The sequence below is a fragment of the Panulirus ornatus genome, chromosome 5, assembly GCF_036320965.1.
Source record: "Panulirus ornatus isolate Po-2019 chromosome 5, ASM3632096v1, whole genome shotgun sequence".
NCBI classification, from domain to species: domain Eukaryota; kingdom Metazoa; phylum Arthropoda; class Malacostraca; order Decapoda; family Palinuridae; genus Panulirus; species Panulirus ornatus.
Genome location: NC_092228.1, coordinates 15,409,673 through 15,428,992, shown reverse-complemented (window position 1 = coordinate 15,428,992; position 19,320 = coordinate 15,409,673). Strand labels below are relative to the sequence as shown.

The 19,320-nt window shown below is 45.1% G+C and overlaps 1 protein-coding gene across 8 annotated transcripts in view; it reads right to left on the bottom strand.

The window, feature by feature from the left end:
• Positions 1-19,320, bottom strand: part of Cdep (Chondrocyte-derived ezrin-like domain containing protein) — a 729,829-nt gene that overhangs the window by 425,091 nt on the left and 285,418 nt on the right. For all 8 annotated transcript variants that reach the window (XM_071661711.1, XM_071661716.1, XM_071661717.1 and 5 more), the window contains one exon: positions 2,438-2,676. In XM_071661711.1, the coding sequence (XP_071517812.1) occupies positions 2,438-2,602 (165 nt within the window). In that variant the 5' untranslated portion in view covers positions 2,603-2,676. The remainder of the gene's footprint in view (positions 1-2,437; positions 2,677-19,320) is intronic.

Here is a 19,320-nt window from a genome sequence, read left to right as displayed (position 1 = left end):
CACACACCACATCCCGTACGCTGCCCACTGCTGTCGGAACAGATGTAACGACCCGACATTTTAGTTAATTTCCTGCAGGTTGCCTCCACAACATTTCTGTTCTCCGTTGGGTCGTATCCACACATTCTCCCCAGTCAGTCAACTCCAGCACGGCATATCCTTTCAGTGCAAGTCAGGACATACGCCTTCCAGCACATTCTGGATTACTATGGAACAAAAAGCAGACCTGTGATGGACAGACGGAGTAAGTGAATTATCTACCGCTGGTAAAACGATTACAGACAGAAGCCGTCAATTACTGACCAATACTGTGCAATTAACCTGTCTGTCCTGCACGGGGGGGGGGGGGGGAGGGAATTATACACTCGTGTGGCCCCCAACATCTTTAATTTTCTTGACTATCACATTTGCTAACTTCCGTATGCTGTCCACATGCAATATTTCGTATCTAAGGTGTTAACTATATACATCCATCCGTTTTATACTACAAAAAAAAAATACTTCTTTACATCCTTTCAAACATGTTTATTGCTCAATTTCATTACACGAACTCCGGTTGTTCTAACCCTGCACTTTTCGAAGAATTTTTTTTTCTCTCTCTCTCTCTCTCTCTCTCTCTCTCTCTCTCTCTCTCTCTCTCTCTCTCTCTCTCTCTCTCTCGATCACAAACTAAGGTTTTCAACCAGTTTGGCGATGTCAACAGAGAACAATGCTTTGGAAGACGCGAAAGACAGAACAACTCTCGAAGCCATAACAAGATATTAATCAAGAAACTTGTTGACGACAAAAGACGTAATGAAACACTTTCAAACTGAAACACTTGAATGAATGGAACGAATTGCTTGATGAAACACAGAATGCCAACAGCTTGAATGAATGGAATGAACTGCTTCATGAAACACTGAATGCCGACAGCTTGAATGAATGGAATGAACTGCTTCATGAAACACTGAATGCCGACAGCATACGGAAGTTTAAAATTCCGTATAGAAAAAAAAAAAGTACGATAAGAGAAAAAAACTTCAAGAGATGGGGGGGACCCAATAGTGCACCCCCCTCCCCCTCCCCGTGTAGAACAAGTAGGCGTTCATACACACAAGCATGTAGGCACACAAACACACACAAAACCATGTAAATACCCACATACCAGAGAGAGAGAGAGAGAGAGAGAGAGAGAGAGAGAGAGAGAGAGAGAGAGAGAGAGAGCGCAACATAACTCGTACAGACGACTGTCATGTAATCCCAACACATATCCTCAGAACAAACAACACTATGAATCCAGGTCTACAGCCTGTGTCGCGCCCCCGCTCAAAGGCCGCCACCCAGCTCACGGACAAAAAAGCGACGATAATCCTTTTATTATAAACGCACAACACCGCCCCATAACAAGCGGCAACGCTGCGTCAGCGGGAGAAAGCACACCAGGGGAAAAGGGAAAAGGAAGGGGAAAAATTTGTTTCCCTTGACCTCTGACCTCATGTATAACCGCTGACTTTAATGTTGCCCAAAACTATACACAGAAATATTTCCAAACGTCTGCGCCACAAAAGGGGCACACACATACTAGCCTATGCGAGGCACCCATCTTATTGAACAGCCACTAGTGGAGGACGAACTGGTGAGTGGACTGTGGACCGGCTGCCGCGACCAGGATTCGAACCGATGCGGGTTTGAATCTCGGGGGCGGCCGGTTCATTCGTGACGCTAACCGTTACACCACGGAGGTGTGTGTGTGTGTGTGTGTGTGTGTGTGTGTGTGTGTTGGATCTAACGACTAGTAATAGTCAAATGGTCAGATAGACTTAATCTGTATGATACACGTCAAACACCATTATTTTTTTTTTTTTCAGTCGTGATGTCACTTGAACTCTGTAATCGTGTCCCTTTTTTGTAGTTGTTGTTCCTTACACACGAATCACCTTGACGGCCCTTGCTATGCCACGAACACAGCCACTGTACACATGTTGAATCACATCAAACTCGACCCGTTCGCTAAGTCTGTTGCCAACAGCCATAACAGAGAGGAACTGGAAATTTTGTCACCTGAATTACCTTACATTAGGTTTACCTTTTAATGCTACACCAACCTGGGGTAGTGGGTACATGGTAGTGGTCATGCTAGACCAACCTGGGGTAGTGGGTACATGGTAATGGTCAAGGTAGACCAACCTGGGGTAGTGGGTACATGGTAGAGGTCATGCTAGACCAACTTGGGGGTAGTGGGTACATGGTAGAGGTCATGCTAGACCAACCTGGGGTAGTGGGTACATGGTAGTGGTCATGCTAGACCAACCTGGGGAAGTGGGTACATGGTAGTGGTCAAGGTAGACCAACCTGGGGTAGTGGGTACATGGTAATGGTCAAGGTAGACCAACCTGGGGTAGTGGGTACATGGTAGTGGTCATGCGTAGGTCGAGGCGGAGGGGGCAGGACTAACCTGTATCTGGAAGAGTGTGTAGGTGTCGTCCAACATGAGAATCTTGACGGCCAGCATCTTGCCGCCCACCTTCTTGGGCGTCGTGGGCGGGGTTCTGACCCCTCCTCCGTCCCCCGGGCCGCCACCGCCCAGGGAACGCCCCCCGCCACTGTCAGCTCCAGCCATCGCCACAACCACGCCCACCGTGCGGATCCAACGAGTTCAGTCTCGGGCGGCGTTACCACAACATCTTACGCACTCTGCAAAAATCAAAACAACCTCCATTACCAACATGTAAACACTATACACTACCAAAAACAAAATAATTACCTTACGTCTGCCAAACAAATAAGGAACGTCACCGAAAATCAAAGGTAATGCTAAAAAAAAATAGCAAAAATAATATCACAGATAAAAAAAATATGTGAGGTTTTACTTTTACGAACAATATTGATGGGAGTCACCAGGCATGTGTGGCATACACCTCACGTATACCTGGGTGATTCTGGTGGGTGTTCTCCCCCTCCAGAGCTGGGGGTGTCTGGGATCCACACCAGCGTACCTAGAAAACACTACCTACAACTATGTACGTATACTACATCATCATGAAAGTCACAGGACTAAACTTTACTTTCTTTTAAGGTTCAGTATAAAATTTCTGGGTGTTCCTACACCTACAAATTAAGAATATGGTATCATGAAGAGAGAAGAAACCCTGTGTGCTTTGTTCTATTTCCTTTGTTTCAAAGTTGAGACGGCTCAGCCACTAATATGGAAGGCAAAGCTACCAATTATTCAAAATTGATTAACGTACGAAGTTCATATTTGAAGAATTTGAGAAATTGTAAACCTCATAGAACATATCATGGTTTACGTTGACTCGTTCTTCTGCGAGGCACAAGCGACATCATTAACGATGTTTGAGCCCAATACTTCTTTTTCCTTAAACAAATAAAGTTAAAGATGGTCAGCGTATCGGAACGTAAAAGTAATGGACAATATTTACATTAGAATATTTTCAGGGTTTAAAAGTAGTCTACACAGCACATATCAAACATAATCAAGTGGATAACTATATATCCAGGTTGGACATCAAGCTGGCGGCTGTCTTGCCCATCACTGCAACGGCGATCATCTCGAGGGGGATCAAGGGCGAATCTTTACCCTCTGGGTTCTCCCGTACCCTCTTCGTGAGTACGGCTTCTTCCCTGCCAGTGGACTTCACCAGCAGCACTGGAGGAGGCCCAAACGTCGCCACCCACAGGAGGCAGCAAGCGGCTGGTGATTAATTACATCTACAGATAGCGCCCCTCACACACTGCCCTACGTACATAATTACCTCTACAGACAGTGCCCCTCGCACAATGCCCTACGTACATAATCCTCCTCACTAGACGCCATTCCCAACCGATCCAGCCTACGGTAATTACATCAATATATCGTACCCGTCATCAATACTCTCTTTCTCTCAAATACGAGAAGTCTCTTGTGGAAAAAAAGAATATATTTACTTCATAACATCTGCACATCTCTGCATGATGAACAAGATCAGAGCAGTAACTGTTATGGGACATGAAGCAAAGGATATTAGCACGACTGTCCCAGTAACATGAACTGGGAAAGAAAGGACATAATGAATAACAATAATAAAAAAGCACTCCAGCACTCACGATGGAACGAATCATCAACCATCTTGGGAACCTGCCTAAGATGACATACACTCAACAAAGAAGACTAGTACAGAAGTCCAGAGTATACATATACTGGAGCATACACACAACAGTCAAACTACGTGATCTACAAACACATATTACAACGGTCCAGTAACAACCTGTTACACATGTTATGATTTAGTCTCAGTGGCAAAGTTACATATCCGGAGCCTCTCATCCACACATTCCCTTCCTACAACGACAGCGTGGATCCTACCCCTTTATTTAGCGTCCGGAATCGCATCGAAACTACACCCTCGATCTCTTACTTCTACAGGCTGTCCAGCACCTATCCAGCAACCCCTGGCCCTTTTGCCTCTAGAAACAGTTCAGCATCCATCCAGCAGACCCGCTTCAGTCTGAAAGACTCTCGAAGACACATCCAATGGGCCTTAAGTATTACAGTTTGAGTCCTACTCCTTCAATGGTTGTTTGGTACATATGTACTGCTGCAGAACCCTTACCCTTTAACCTAGATCCTTCGCCCTCCAGTCATCTAATACATATCCAGCAAAACCCTGGAACTATTGTATGGATCCTTTGCTTCCAAGTGGTCATCTGCTACGAGCCTCGTGCACCTGTGGGGCCAAAGCTTGGATCCATCGCCTTCAAGAGTTGTCCAGCCCACACCCAGCGGACTCCTCGAATAACAACTTGACTCCTTCACCTTTAACGGTCGTCTAACGTCAGCAGAATCCTAGTTATAAAGCTTGGATCCTTCGTCTTCAATAGGCGTCCAGTACATACCCAGCGGACTCCTGGAACTACAGTCTGGATCCATCGGCTTTATGGGTGTCCAGCACCCACACATGCACTAAAGTCCTGCCACTATATGTTGGACTCTTCAGCTTCAATGGTTGTCCAGCACAGAGTCAACATTCCAGGAATTAGAAGGGAGATCCTATAATTTTAAAGAATGTCAGGCATAAACACACACAGCTACACACACACACACACACACACACACACACACACACACACACACACACACAAGTGAATTCCAGGCACAAAGGCCATCCCAGTCACCGTTCTAAGGATGGCTCTAACCCTCCTCCAGAACTACTGTGTGGATCCCACACCTTTAATGACCAGCACACACCCAGCGGCGCCCCAGGACCCACCCGTCCATACCAACCAGCTATGTGCTCCAAACCTTGCTCCGACGAACTCTCCGAATCACATGCGAAACAATGGTTGACGTGGTGCGGCTGAGGCATGCTGATAGATTCTCACAAGACCCATAAAAAAAAACTCTTAATCATAACACACGGTTCTGTAACGGGGGAGAGCAGATTTATGATGATACCCTTAATAACAATATCCGGTGAACTGAAACGGGGCCAGCATTTCCATTATCACATTCACGCTTAATTAATGTTCAACCGGATATCTGCATCATGTCTCACAAGGTCGCACACACACAGCTACACACACTCCTGCTGCAAACGCTGCTGACATAGTCAGGGGAGTCAGTCCAGTCCACTTGCTTTCCCCCCACGTACTCCTCTCTCTCACTGGATTATCTCTCACAGTGAAGCACCGAGAGAGGAAATTCTGCTTCTCGAACTAATAACCCTGACAGAGGAATTTACGTTTCATACGACAGTTTCTCGCACCAAGTCCACGTGATGAACCATTCATGACAAGTTATTATAAATCATAAACCAGCATCACGAGACATGGAGATCCACTTTCGTGAGCGGCATGAGGTCATTTAAAAAGACACCTTGAAGGGTCACCTATGACCCGTCGTCAAGACAAAACAATTTCAAAAAAACACCTGGCAGTAATCTAATTACAGATCAGACAAGACGACTGATGTCCACAGCTGGTACTCATCATCTCGGGATCAAATTAAAAAGTATACCAAACCAGTTAGGCTGTGTGTGGGGGGTTATATGGGCCTTGGGGGGACGCGGTTTCCAACGGCTTGGTCGACCAACGAATTTTAATCCAGGAGCTTGGGAACCAGCCCGGGCTGTGGGGGGTGAAGACACCCCCGAAGACTCCATGCGGTATTCTAAGGTCAACCCCACAGTTGAGTCTGCGAGTAAACTACTTGTTTCATTCCAATGCTCGGCTTCCATGGTGGTGAAAGTCAACATGATTATTATTCGCCATACTGCCAGCCACAAAAGAACTGCACCTTCCAAAAGGGGGAGCGGTGTTTACTCCGTACCACAAGTACCTCTTGCTGACTCTGCGTTCGAGGAAATGTAAAGACTTACCTCCAGCTACTTTCTTTTTCTTTTTCTTTTTTGGCAAGAGTTCACAACAAGGGGAGCCTTAATTGGAATAATAAGAGAGATTAATGAAAAGGAAAAGTAAAGACAAGTGAAAGTATTTCAGAATTTAGGAGAAAAAGAAATATCTATTTCCTTTATTGGACAAGACATGATAGGATAGATAGTTCGAAAGCTTTGAGGTGTAGGGAAAGAAACAGTTATCAAAACGGCCCACCCTTGAGTTGCCAACGGCCACACAGTAATCATGTGGCGCAGCAGCTTGCCGAGTATTGCGTGGTGTAGCTAGTTGCGGAACCATTCATGCAGCCAGCTCCCATGAGCAAAAAACACAAAGTAATACCCATAAGAGTGAGAAAGTGAACCAACGTTGCGGCGTTGGTCAAGCGGGTCACGTTCTGAAGTTACCCCTGAGAAAGTTTATAAGTCTAACCGCTTTCGACTCGACTCTGTCAAGTAAGGATGTACGTGTTGGGTGGACCTCGTCGTCAAGTGAACTAAAAAGGGACGTATGTAAACTAAGACTCGATATACTGGGCCAGATTACGAGCTACGGTCAACACAACGCACGGGTAACTAGTCTATACACAACGCATCAGGATTGATTGTGAGTGAACCGGTTACCTCGGGCGCACCACGATCCTGCTAGCGGCACACATCGCTCGTCAATAGCTGGAAGTTAGTGTAATGTATATTTCAGGTGCAGGGAAGGGGAGTACAGAGAGCAGCTCTCCACACGACAACCGTATCAGCCTCCCACAGGTAATTACCCAGCTACACCCGTGTTTACCTTGCCTTCCTCTACCACCATCCACCTAAACCCACACCTCCGCCCTCCCTCCCTCACTCCCTGCCTCGCTTCATACAACGTTCCCCTTTTACCCCCCATCAACTCCTAGACTGTTCCCCCTCTTCTTTGTTTTCAGTTTAGTCTTATTTTCTTTTCAGATAATCTTTCCCTCTTTTCTCCACTAAATATATTTCTTCTATTACCCACTGTCACCTGTCTCATCACATGTTATTATCATACGTTCATCCTCCAGGCCCTTTCCTCACTCATACAGTCACCACCCTACGGCCTCTGGTCCTGACTGTCCCTTAACATAATCCCTCTTAGACTCTCCCTAATCCTTATCCTTCCCTAATTCCCTGACAGGAGGGGCAAGATGGTTTCCAACACTCTGACGGAGACGAGGAGCAAGAATTGACAGCCTGGTAACACACCCAGCAGTACAGGGTAGTACAAGACCGACCAAACCGTCGTGAGGTATACACGTAAGGCACAGTCAGTATCGTCAGCGGTTGCTGGCTCACAGCCAGAATTTGTGCCGGTAATCAGAGCAATACAAGCCACAAACACACCCGAATACACCTGCCAGCGGGAACAGCCTTCCGACAACAATAATTCCCCCCTCCCTCCCGCCTCCCGCCGCTACAGCCAACATATTCACTGTTCTACCCAGGCACGAGTGAACCACACGCCTCAGGGGGAAGCCTTATCGACATCCATCGCACAAGAGGTGGTTGAAAAATGAAATAGTCTTGTAAGCGATTACTTAACTCCTTTATCTCGACGGTGCGACCCTTGAGCACGACGGTGCGATCTTTCGTCTCGACGATGTGACCCTTGAGCACGACGGTGCGACCCTTGCTCTCGACGGTGCGACCCTTGATCTCGAACGGGGCGACCTTTGATCTGAACGGTGCGACCCTTGATCTAGGAGGTACGACGACTCTTGAAAACAACGGCGCCACCCGTGAAGAAGACGACTGTGCGACCCTTGAGCACGACGGTGCGATCCCTCGAACGCGTTCCTACCACTGAGCTCGACGGTACAATCCTCGAATACTGGAGCTGGACTCGCGGGTGTGATGGCCTGGCCTTTGACCAAAACGTCAAAGGGCTTCCCAACTAACCCACCCCTAACCTTCTTCGCATGAAAAAAAAAAAAGATGAAAAGCCTCCACTTCCCCCTAACCCCCCCCCCCTCTCTCTCTCTCTCTCTCTCTCTCTCTCTCTCTCTCTCTCTCTCTCTCTCTCTCTCTCTCTCTCTCTCTCCATCCTTCTGCACATCTGCGTTAGAGTCTCTCGTCCGCCGGGGGGCTAGAAATAACAGCTATTCAAGCAGACATGCCACACACTGGCATACCAACTACTGCCCTTTAACCGCCTGACTTCAGCTCGGGAGGTCCGACAGATGACCGGGAGAGGGAGGAGGAAGGTAGGGGTGGGGTGGGAGGGAGGGGGGTTGGGGGTAGTAGCCAGGAGCCATGCCAGCCGTGACCCCCCCCCCCCCTCCCCCCCCACCAACACTTTATCAGAGCATACTGGTCAAACACCTCCTCCTGCCAAAGCACTCTTCTCCTTTACCCAGTCTGACGTTCCTTTGATCATACAACATTCTCTCTCTCTCTCTCTCTCTCTCTCTCTCTCTCTCTCTCTCTCTCTCTCTCTCTCTCTCTCTCTCTCTCGCTCGTCTGTGATGATCATCCTCATTCCTGCATTGCTTCTGTCCTCGTCGTTATTCACAGTGAACGACTACAATGCCTTGTAAACATGCGACAAATTGAGCCAATCACATAAAGAGCTTTACGACAAACGAATGTCAGTCATAACGAACATGCCGGCCGTAACAGCCGCGTTACGAGCTCCCGTGACAAAGCCCCGTCAGTCACAGCAGTCATGTCGGCGCCCCGTCACATCTTCGTCACAAATCAATACTCATTATATTCAAGCGTTTCAGGACATGGTCAACGACTGCCTCACTATCCTCAAATGTACGTCAACATCACTGCTGAAGTACAATCAGAGAGATCCTAGTCATCCTCTTTATCATCAACCATTATTCATCAAATGTTATCAAAGAAATTATCACGAACGTAACCGTTGTCTTCGCGTCTCCAATGTCGTCACCATCAACATCATTATTAACGCTATATCAGACATCATCATCATCAGGCTGTGTCATCACCATCCCCCCCAATCACGATTCTTAACCATTTCATCGCACCATCACCACCAACCTCCCTCCGTCACTGTGATCAACGCTTCTTCCCTCTTCCCATCCCCACCATCACCATTTAATCTTGTATCTCATTTGATTCAGATAGGCGCCATTCCCACCTCGATCTTTACCTCACCCTGCCTCTCGTCGACGACCTCCTCCTCCTCCCACCTTCCCAAACCAAGCTTCCTCAGGGAGGACCTGATCTACTGGGCTGTGTTACAACAACAGGCCTCCGTTTACTGGACATTCTACAAACGTGGCCGGTCTGGTACACCTTACATTCGGTACCTGACACTGTCTTCGTCCCTTCCCTTATCGGAGATGTTCCAGATTTTCCCCACTGCAAGACTTGGGTGGGTACCTTCTGGCAGGTGTGCAGTCGAGGAGAATGTCATACTGATTCTCTTGTTAACTAGAGATGATGATAAAACGTTGTATGTGCTCTCTCTCTCTCTCTCTCTCTCTCTCTCTCTCTCTCTCTCTCTCTCTCTCTCTCTCTCTCTCTCTCTCCATGTCACAATGCATGTTCCAATATTCCTCATGCGTCCTCACAGAGAGGTATAAAATGTCAATTATCTTTATATATATATATATATATATATATATATATATATATATATATATATATATATATATATATAACAAAAGACAGGGGACACTCATCATCTGTTACTCTATCAACTTTTGTTCCTCAGCAACCAATTCGCTGTGACCTTTCACCTCAGTTGTGGTGAACTGAAGTTTCTCGGAAATTCTAAATTACATCCAGGTTGGAATTTCCAAGTCACAATGCAGGTTCCAATATTCCTCATGCGTCCTCACACAGAGAGGTTTATGAAGTCAATTGTCTTATTAAATCATGATCTTGAATTTGAATGGCTAGCACTTGCATGGCATCATCTGAACATTAAATTTAACAGTTCGGTGCAAATGAGAGTTAAGGACGTGCGACAATCGATATTTGCGTGTGTTGTGGTCCTTCTCTCATTCGTCACCCTTTGTGTGAGAGTCTGAGGAAACTCCATATCTTACACTAAATACACTTCTGTTCAATAACAGACGTTACAGCATTTCAAAAGGTATGACGCGAGGCCAGAACTCTCTCTCTCTCTCTCTCTCTCTCTCTCTCTCTCTCTCTCTCTCTCTCTCTCTCTCTCTCTCTCTCTCTCTCTCCTTGTATTGCTGTGAACTAATCTCTGGGGGTGAGTCGGATGTTTGAATACATTCTTTCACCATCAAAATGTTGGCTTCTATCTTCTCCATTATGGTGGACGACCTCGTTTTAAACTGACTATTTCACACCCCATACCCTTCATAAAAACCTACACCAAACTCTGGTGCCAACCCGAACACAAAGAGCCAGGTAAAACACCACGCTCTTTAATTCCCGGTTATGCTAACCCTTTTGATACCAATTTCCTCAGAAGGGCTAAATTTCAGACCCAAATTCGGACAAATTACACCACACTGAAGCGGAGACGCTGCCAAGAGTCCTCATATGGTAATACACAGTACGATAAATCCTTAGCAAGAAACTAATATTGGCAGGGAACCTTAAGGATCCACTCCATGAAAATTTACCAGCCTTAAATCGTGCCCTGATGGCACAAAAATTCTTCCGTTCATTTCCCCAATTGTCAGCGACGAAGAAAATTGTTAGAGGCCCATCAATATCTGCTGGTCGCCCGCCCACACAGCATCCCGCGTCTCAATACCAACAAAATTACGAACACCCATACACGAGCATGCGGGTACAGACACACACACACACACAAACACCATTACCCCCTCGTGTCTTTCCCTAATACCGACGATCAGCCCAATTTTAACGCATGGTCTTCCACTTTCTCCAAAACCCTTGATTTATTCTTCCTCTTACCCTCCGTACTTCCCTGAACCTCAGCGTTTTCTCTAACTTAATTAAGGTCTCGATGATGACTTTAGGTTGACTAAAGCCTCATACATAACAATACAATTACGGATGTGAATCAGAGTTGCGCAGCGACTAAGAGGCGGTGAATTTAGAACAATGGCAAATGAAAATAATACCCTTGCATCGATACCATTATATCTTAGTTTTAAAACTAAAGCATCGAATGGCATGTAGGAATTTTCAATTGAATACATTTCCTGGAAACGCCGAGGACAGTACAAGCATACATCACTTTAAACTGCATTTTCAGAATAAAATACAAAAGCCGGAGAGCAGATCTAATAAGGGCCTGAACAAGTAATTTCAGTATTCTATTGGACCACGTAAAAAAGTACATATTAAGCTTTCCCAGGAACTAAGCGACGATACACACCGCTGTAGAAAATACTCCTAATGCTACAATGACACAATTAGTAGATTTAACGTTGAAAAGGATTATAATGGATTCAGCACAAAAATACCCGGCATAAGCCAGGATGTGTGTGTGTGTGTGTGTGTGTGTGTGGGAGTAAACGACATGGCACATATATATACAACACCACTGAAAGATTTTTCTCTCTGAAACATACAAAGAGTAATGACACATACAAAAGGAACTCTTCTACAACAGCCCCAATCGTGGGGGGAAAATATATCGAGATTTGGAGCGCTCTCGTTATTATAGAACCGACAAAAAGACAACACATAGAACACTGCAAAGAAAGACTCCTACCTGATACGGTACAAGGTTTGCCATATCCGGCAACAACAGCTATATTACCGGCAAGTGGAAAGCGGCTTGGATACCGACAGCTCCCGTCACCCTCGTGTGACGAGACAAGGTAGGCAGGCAATCACATCCCGCCCGACTGCTCCAGCTCCGGCTAGGCTAGCCAGCCCTTAAGAGCGGTCAATGAACTTCCATTCCGCCACGCTTTCAAACAAAATGGACCAACAAAATTATTTTGCCGGCTATTCAGACGGGACAAAGAGCAACAGAAAGTGACGTTAACGAGCAGTTTTGTGGAAAACTTTCCACGAGTACCGGAAAAAAAGTACCATCGCTCCAAACGAGATCATTAATCATCACAGTACAACCATTTCGGTATTTAGCTCATTCACGATACTGTATCAGCTGTCTTTTCAACTTACCTAAGAAAAGATGTTCTAAATATCGAAAACCTACGGAGTTCGGAAGAAGAAAAAAAAATTATCATTGAAAAATTAGGAGATTCTGAGGAGACGGACCACACTGGAAGATGGACAGCCGGCGTCCACGCTTCTGATGGTTCAATATTTTCGAATCATCGTCCATCTCTGGGTTACGATGAGGTAGGCTTTAGTAAGAGGACAGAGTTCCCGATTCGGGAGAGTAAGTAACGTTGTTTGGTTTGACTGTTTTACAACCAGCATTTTCCCGGCAGTTCATTACGGCCCGTATTTTCCAACAACTGCCCACAGTATTTTTTCAATTTTGTGCGACAATGCATTATAATTTTGTATCTCCAACTAATAAGTTAGTTTTCAACATTTTCAATAAATTCACTTCGACTGCAAGAAAAAAAAAATCCCGAGGAGGCATAACTAAAAGATGACTTGTCATCAACATGATGATTCCATTCAACGCATCAGTTCCCCCAACGAATCATGGACAAACCCGCGGTACATTTCACCGAGCAAGACGGCTCAAAATGGCAACAAAACATGAAAGAGAAGTGGGAGCGAATGCAGGAAGTTCCAGCACAACACAGCAGTAAGGAGCGGCATGAACATGTAGCAGTCTGGCACGACACACCGTGACAGCACCAACGTGCAACACCCTCACCTTCTTGTAATGACTACAAGGTGACAGGACATACTTCAGCAGCTGGTAAGTGACACTGCAAGTTATGGAGCGATACAGCAGCAGCAAAAGGTGACAGATATATAGTTACAATTCACAGCATCACACATCAGTGAGAGAAACTATAACATACAGTAGTAAGTATGCAAAGCGGAACTAATGAGTCACAGCCTATGACTGCAATATATTCGAGCAACATCAAAGCTGTCACATCAAAATAAAATAATGTATGACGCACAACAATAAATACGAACATCAAACAGGATGCTAAAGTGTGAGGACAATAGGCAACATGAGCTGTGAGGCGTTTCTGGTTGAAGGAGGTTGTAGGTCTGTCTCCTCAAGAGAGTCGGCAAGATAAAGAAAATAACGTAAACATGAAACTTGCTACGTGATGCCCACATGTGCTAAGGCAGATGAAACTGGTAATATTGTAAGTGCAGGCACCTTACCGTATTGTGGAGGGAATGCCTTTTCTCTCGAGAATTTCTTTTTAACTGAACTAGCTAGCAAGCGAGCCCAAGGCAGCAGCAAATAGGGGGGGTACACATACTGCACCGGCTAAAAAGCCGGCCTCCAGCTGCCACGGGGGGATAACCAACTAACGGGCCACTCTCTCGTGTTGCTACTGGCAGGGCAAGGGCAAAATGTACGACCAAAAACTCGCACAAAATCCTAAAAGCCAATGGAAACATTGGGGAAAGATTATCACCAAATATCTTCTTAGGATAGACAAGAAATTCGCCTGATGATAAGACATTATACAACCACAACTAGTTTTTATACATGAACTACAGGTAATAACATACAAAGTGCAGAAGACAGATTACTAAACATAATACAAATGGGCATATAAAAAGCAACAAACACCGTACGAAAATACGAGAAAACGGCATTGTAAGGGAGGGCCAATGATGCTCTTCTGGTAACTTACGGCTACCTTCCCCCAGGCAAATCAACACAACTTCCTCCCATCCTCCCCTGCCTGTGGGCCAGCACACTTTTACCCCCTCCCCACTGCTGGACCCTCCCCCTCTTGGCTCAACCAGTCCACACTCAACAATTTCAAAAACTTAAAACTTGAATCCCTACCAAACTTATCTGCAAGTTTTTTTTACTCGTATTTGTGAATGGAAGAGGATGGAACCGGTAACGCTTCCCTTAAACCATGAGTACGACCCTTGGCTACGTCCGCGATCCTTTGATCTAGCCCTTAAGGGCCAGATCAAAGGTCACACCGTCGTAACAAAGGGTCGCTCCGCCCTGGTCAAAGGCATCAGGGAAACAATACTGGCGACGCTCGTGAGTTAGATATTGGGCCACGCTGCTAAGTGTTCATAACGGTGGCTTCACATCCTTCACATGGTGAATCATTCCTGGATTGATTCATCTCGTTCCTACGTCTACCTGACAAGTTTCTGCCAAAAGAGAAGAAAAAAAAATCCAGCAAATGGGGAGTCATAATACTACCCCTGACGAATCGACTAGGGTGAATGCTACTAACGATATAATTTCAGCCATACTGTCCTTTCCTAAGAATAAAGAAATACAAAAAAAAAGATTTGATGCCTTTCGGGACACGTTCCATGTACCTGGATTATCAAAGAGAAACTATCTTTTAGTTGTGATACTTGAAACAGGCTCGTTTCTGGGAAACCGACATCTTGAACGTGTGAGCAATTTACCAACTGAGCTACGCATCGAATCTAGCTTTGGATATCAAATATATATGTTGCGTAATGATAGTATAACAGTTACTGAATAGAATAAAAACTGCAGAGCGTAACTTGGAATTAAGGTTATTTCCCTTATACCTCTAAGAATCCTTCGTTCTCTGATCCGTTTCAAAAACACCATTAGTTAACCCTGTAATGATAAAATGTTGGTCATAAACATATCCTCAACTCTATCCCGGAAATCCAACATATCATTATACATAAAGCCTGCTTCCTAGAAGCCGAGGCTGTTGTCAGGTGCCGTAATTATTTTTCTCGCGTGAGCAGCTATTTCATATCTACGGAGATTTTATTCGCCCTAGTACTGAGTACTGCTCATATATCAGGGGTGGCTCTCCTCCACCTCTCTATTAACCAGAATGAAATCAAAAGCCTTCCGTCTCATTACTTTTATTTTCTCTCTCTCTTTTTACGATGGAGGCTCCACTCATGGACAAAAGTCCACATCAAGGCCGGGCCTTAATTGAAATTTAGAGAGGTTAATGAAAGGGAATAAGATGAGACAAGGGAAAGTATTTACAAATTTTGGAGGAAGTGAAAAGCCTGACTTTTAAAATGGCATCACCTCTTCAACTATCCCTTTCTTTACACCGTGATGTTGCTACTCTCTCTTCTACTGCTATCATTTTACCCTCTGGCCTCATGAGCTGCCAACAAGTGTCTCCGTCCTTAAAGAGACTCCTTGCATGAGTCTGGCAGCTGCCTTCCCACAGTTTCTGTGTCGAGACTGGCAAAGCGAGGATTGTGCGTTATGATAACCCCCTTTCGTCTAATGTCGACGCGGCGTATGATGTCAACAGAGGACACAGCGGCTACCAATCAGACGTGAGGCTTTTATTAATAAAAGTTCTATTGATACTAAATTTTACGTGTATTACCTTTTTTCTCTTCTCTTTACATTACTCAACCTTACATTCTCCCTGATATACATAACCCGTATCTACTTACTTAATATCGTTCAAATATAAAGCTTCAAATCATGCTCCGTAACTTATTTTACATACTTGTTCGCCGTTTCCCACATTAACGAGGTAGTGCCAGGAATAGACGAAGAAAGGCCGTATTCAATCACATCACATTCTCTAAATACTACATTACATTTGCAAACAAAATCATTCAATATTCTAGACAAATAGCGAAGCGAAGCTTAATTGATAAACTCCTAAATATTGTAACTGCTGTAACAACCCAGCCACCAAGCATTTCGTTTGTGGGATCGCTAACTTCTCTGAATGCTCCGACCTCTACGCTCCAAACCCATTCTTATTCAATAAATAGACCTAAGAAGCACGAGAAATGGCACACTGAAAAGTTTCGATACCAATAACATGATCTGATCAATACGATGATCGACAGTTGGTTTGTGGGGTTCGACCAGACGCGATGTGTTTGTTGGTCAATCAGTGTTTCCAGCTTACTAGTTGGACGTTTACCTTATCTAACTACGCGTGTGCGAAATTTTATTGACAATCAACAATCACTTTTATTTTCCTTGTCCTTCTCTGCTTTCTTCCCTAATGAGGTTCCTCGTATATACCTCGAGAAATCTTCGGGGTTCTTCATCCCCACAGCCCGGGCTGGGCCCAGGCTGCTAGAGTGCGTCATAGGCGAAACATTTCTGATTGTAGTTACTAGACAGTCGTGTCGCAAATAAAATATATGCGTAGCTCGTATTCTTCATTTCATCTATTCGTCATAATTGAAAAAATAAGAAACCATTCGTCATACCGAAAAGAAAAATACGCTCTATACAAAAGCGTGAAACATCTTACATACCGTCCCCGCCATGATGGTTAGTTGGCTGGGCTAATCTTCGAGCCTATAAACTGCCACAGTCATTAAGACCCATTACCGCAAACTACATCCACCAATTGAACGGAGTTAACACCTTCGGGGGTTATACTTCCAAGGCCACATACGCTCTCACCATTTACATATGGCCCTTGCCCACCATGACAGATGACATTTCTGAGAAATAATGACTTTTAGTGCTGAGTGTCTACATAATGTGGTAGCGCAAGCAAAGCTTGATATTTTTTATTTTTTTTTTTCTTCCTTTGGTCGAGCAAACTGCGGGTTGTCAGTAGAACAATGGCTGCATTGTGTGGCGGTTGCAAACTTACGAGTATACATTCTGTGACTTTGTGGGCCATGAGGAAGATGCAGATAGGTTCCCTGCGTTTTTGTCTGTTACGAAACAACAACGCTCCTTCCATTTTCTGCTCACTGCTGCAAAAACGTCATTCAGGAACCTAAGAAAATTGTAAGGTGACGAGCTGAGCTTAGGCTGGAGGGTGGAGACTTGCTATAGCTAGGTTGTTGAACAAACACCTTGGCTAGGCTACTGAAAAGACTCGCGTTCTAAGTTTGACTTTTAACGCTGCTGAAAAAAAAAAAAAATCTTTGAAAGCCTAACCTGGCCAGAAGTTTAGCTCGTCATATTAATGCTGAATGAGAAACGTGGAGGAAGAATAAAGACGGACAAATATTTTGAAAAGGTCTGCGGAGTTTAAGTATACAACTGACTAATCTTTGATTCGTTTACACTCGAGTTCCAGGAAAGCTGCAAATCGACTCAAGGGCAGTTTGATAATGGCTACATACCAGATAATGTCTACGTGTAATGTTTACATGTAAGTCACTCTAAACAATCTCACCTCTGCTACGCCTGAGACTCGAACCCGGGCGACCGAGAATGGAAGTGGGACACCTATCCCCTGGACTACCAGTGAGTTAAAAGCTGTCTCTTCTAGCTACTTCAGCGAGCTCTGGGTCCCTGTGTGGAAGTAAAAGCATAGGAAAGACGACGTTTAACTCATCGGTGGCCCAAGGAAGAGTTGGCCGTATACCATTCTCAGTGGCCCGGATTCGATTCTCGGGCACACACGGAGTTGAAAATGTTTAGACATGTTTATATGAGAATATTACACATTCTGACAAACAGACATTACCGACAGAACCCGTGAGTCGATGTGAGGCTTTCTTGGTATTGGAGTGTAAGCGTGCTGTCCCGGCCATATAATGTCCTTAGTGTGTGGGCACAGGGGCCTAGAGATACAGCTGTAGTAGTAGTAGTAGTAGTAGTAGTAGTAGTAGTAGTAGGAGGAGGAGGAGGAGGAGGAGGAGCGAGGGAAAGGTGTACAAACACACCAGGGGAAGGGAAATGTACAGACACACCAGGAGGTGGAAGCTATACAGACATACCAAGGGGTAAGATGTACAGACACACCAGAGGGGGGGGGGGGTTGAAAGCTGTACAAATACATCAGGGAGTGGGGGTGTACAGAAACACCAGGGGCTGGGAGCTTAACAAATACATCAAGGAATGGGAGGTGTACAGACACATCAGGGATGAGAAGTGTACAGACACACCAGGGGATGGGAGGCGTACAGACACACACACCAAGGGGCGAGATGTACAGGCACACTAAGGGGTGAGAGGTGTACAGACACACACCAGGGGTTGGGAGGTGTACAGACACACCAGGGGATGGGAGGTGTACAAACATACTATGGGTTGGGAGGTGTACAGACAAACATCAAGGTGTGGTAGATGTACAGACACACACCAGGGGTGGGAGGTGTACAGACAAACATCAAGGTGTGGTAGATGTACAGACACACACCAGGGGTGGGAGGTGTACAGACACACACACCAGGGGGTGGGAGGTGTACAGACACACACACCAAAGGGTGGTAGATGTACAGACACACACCAGGGGGTGGGAGGTGTACAGACACACACTCCAGGGGGTGGTAGATGTACAAACACACACCAGGGGTGGGAGGTGTACAGACACACACCAGGGGTGGGAGGTGTACTGATAGGCGTGAGTGCAGGTCGTCTTGAAAAGTGTTGCTATTGATTTTCTCCCGCACGGACTGCTGATGTCGCTCCTGTGCTGGTGCTGCTGCTGCTGCTGCTGCTCCTGCTGCTGATGATGATGATGATGCCGCTGTACTCTCCCCAGTCCTGCCCGCTGATGGCACTCTGCTGTTCCGTCCTGCTGTTGGCTGCTGCTCTGTGCACCCACCAGGTGTCCATTTCAGAACGCTGCTCCTCCCTTGAAAGAGATGCTAATCCAAATGTTGTTCTGGTTCTTTTGTGTTCACGGCTCCTTGTGGCGGTGAAAGCCCCTTACCACAGCTGCTAGAGCTGTCGTCCACCCGGTAACTGAGGTTGGACAGATCCACGGTGCACAGCCCGTCCAAGTATAAAGTGTATTACAAACTTGAAAAAAAAAGGTTATACTAAAGGTGATCACTCTTAGGAATATATATATATATATATATATATATATATATATATATATATATATATATATATATATATATATATATATATATATATATTATTTTATTTTTTATAATAAAATAATATATATATATATATATATATATATATATATATATATATATATATATATATATATATATATATATATATATT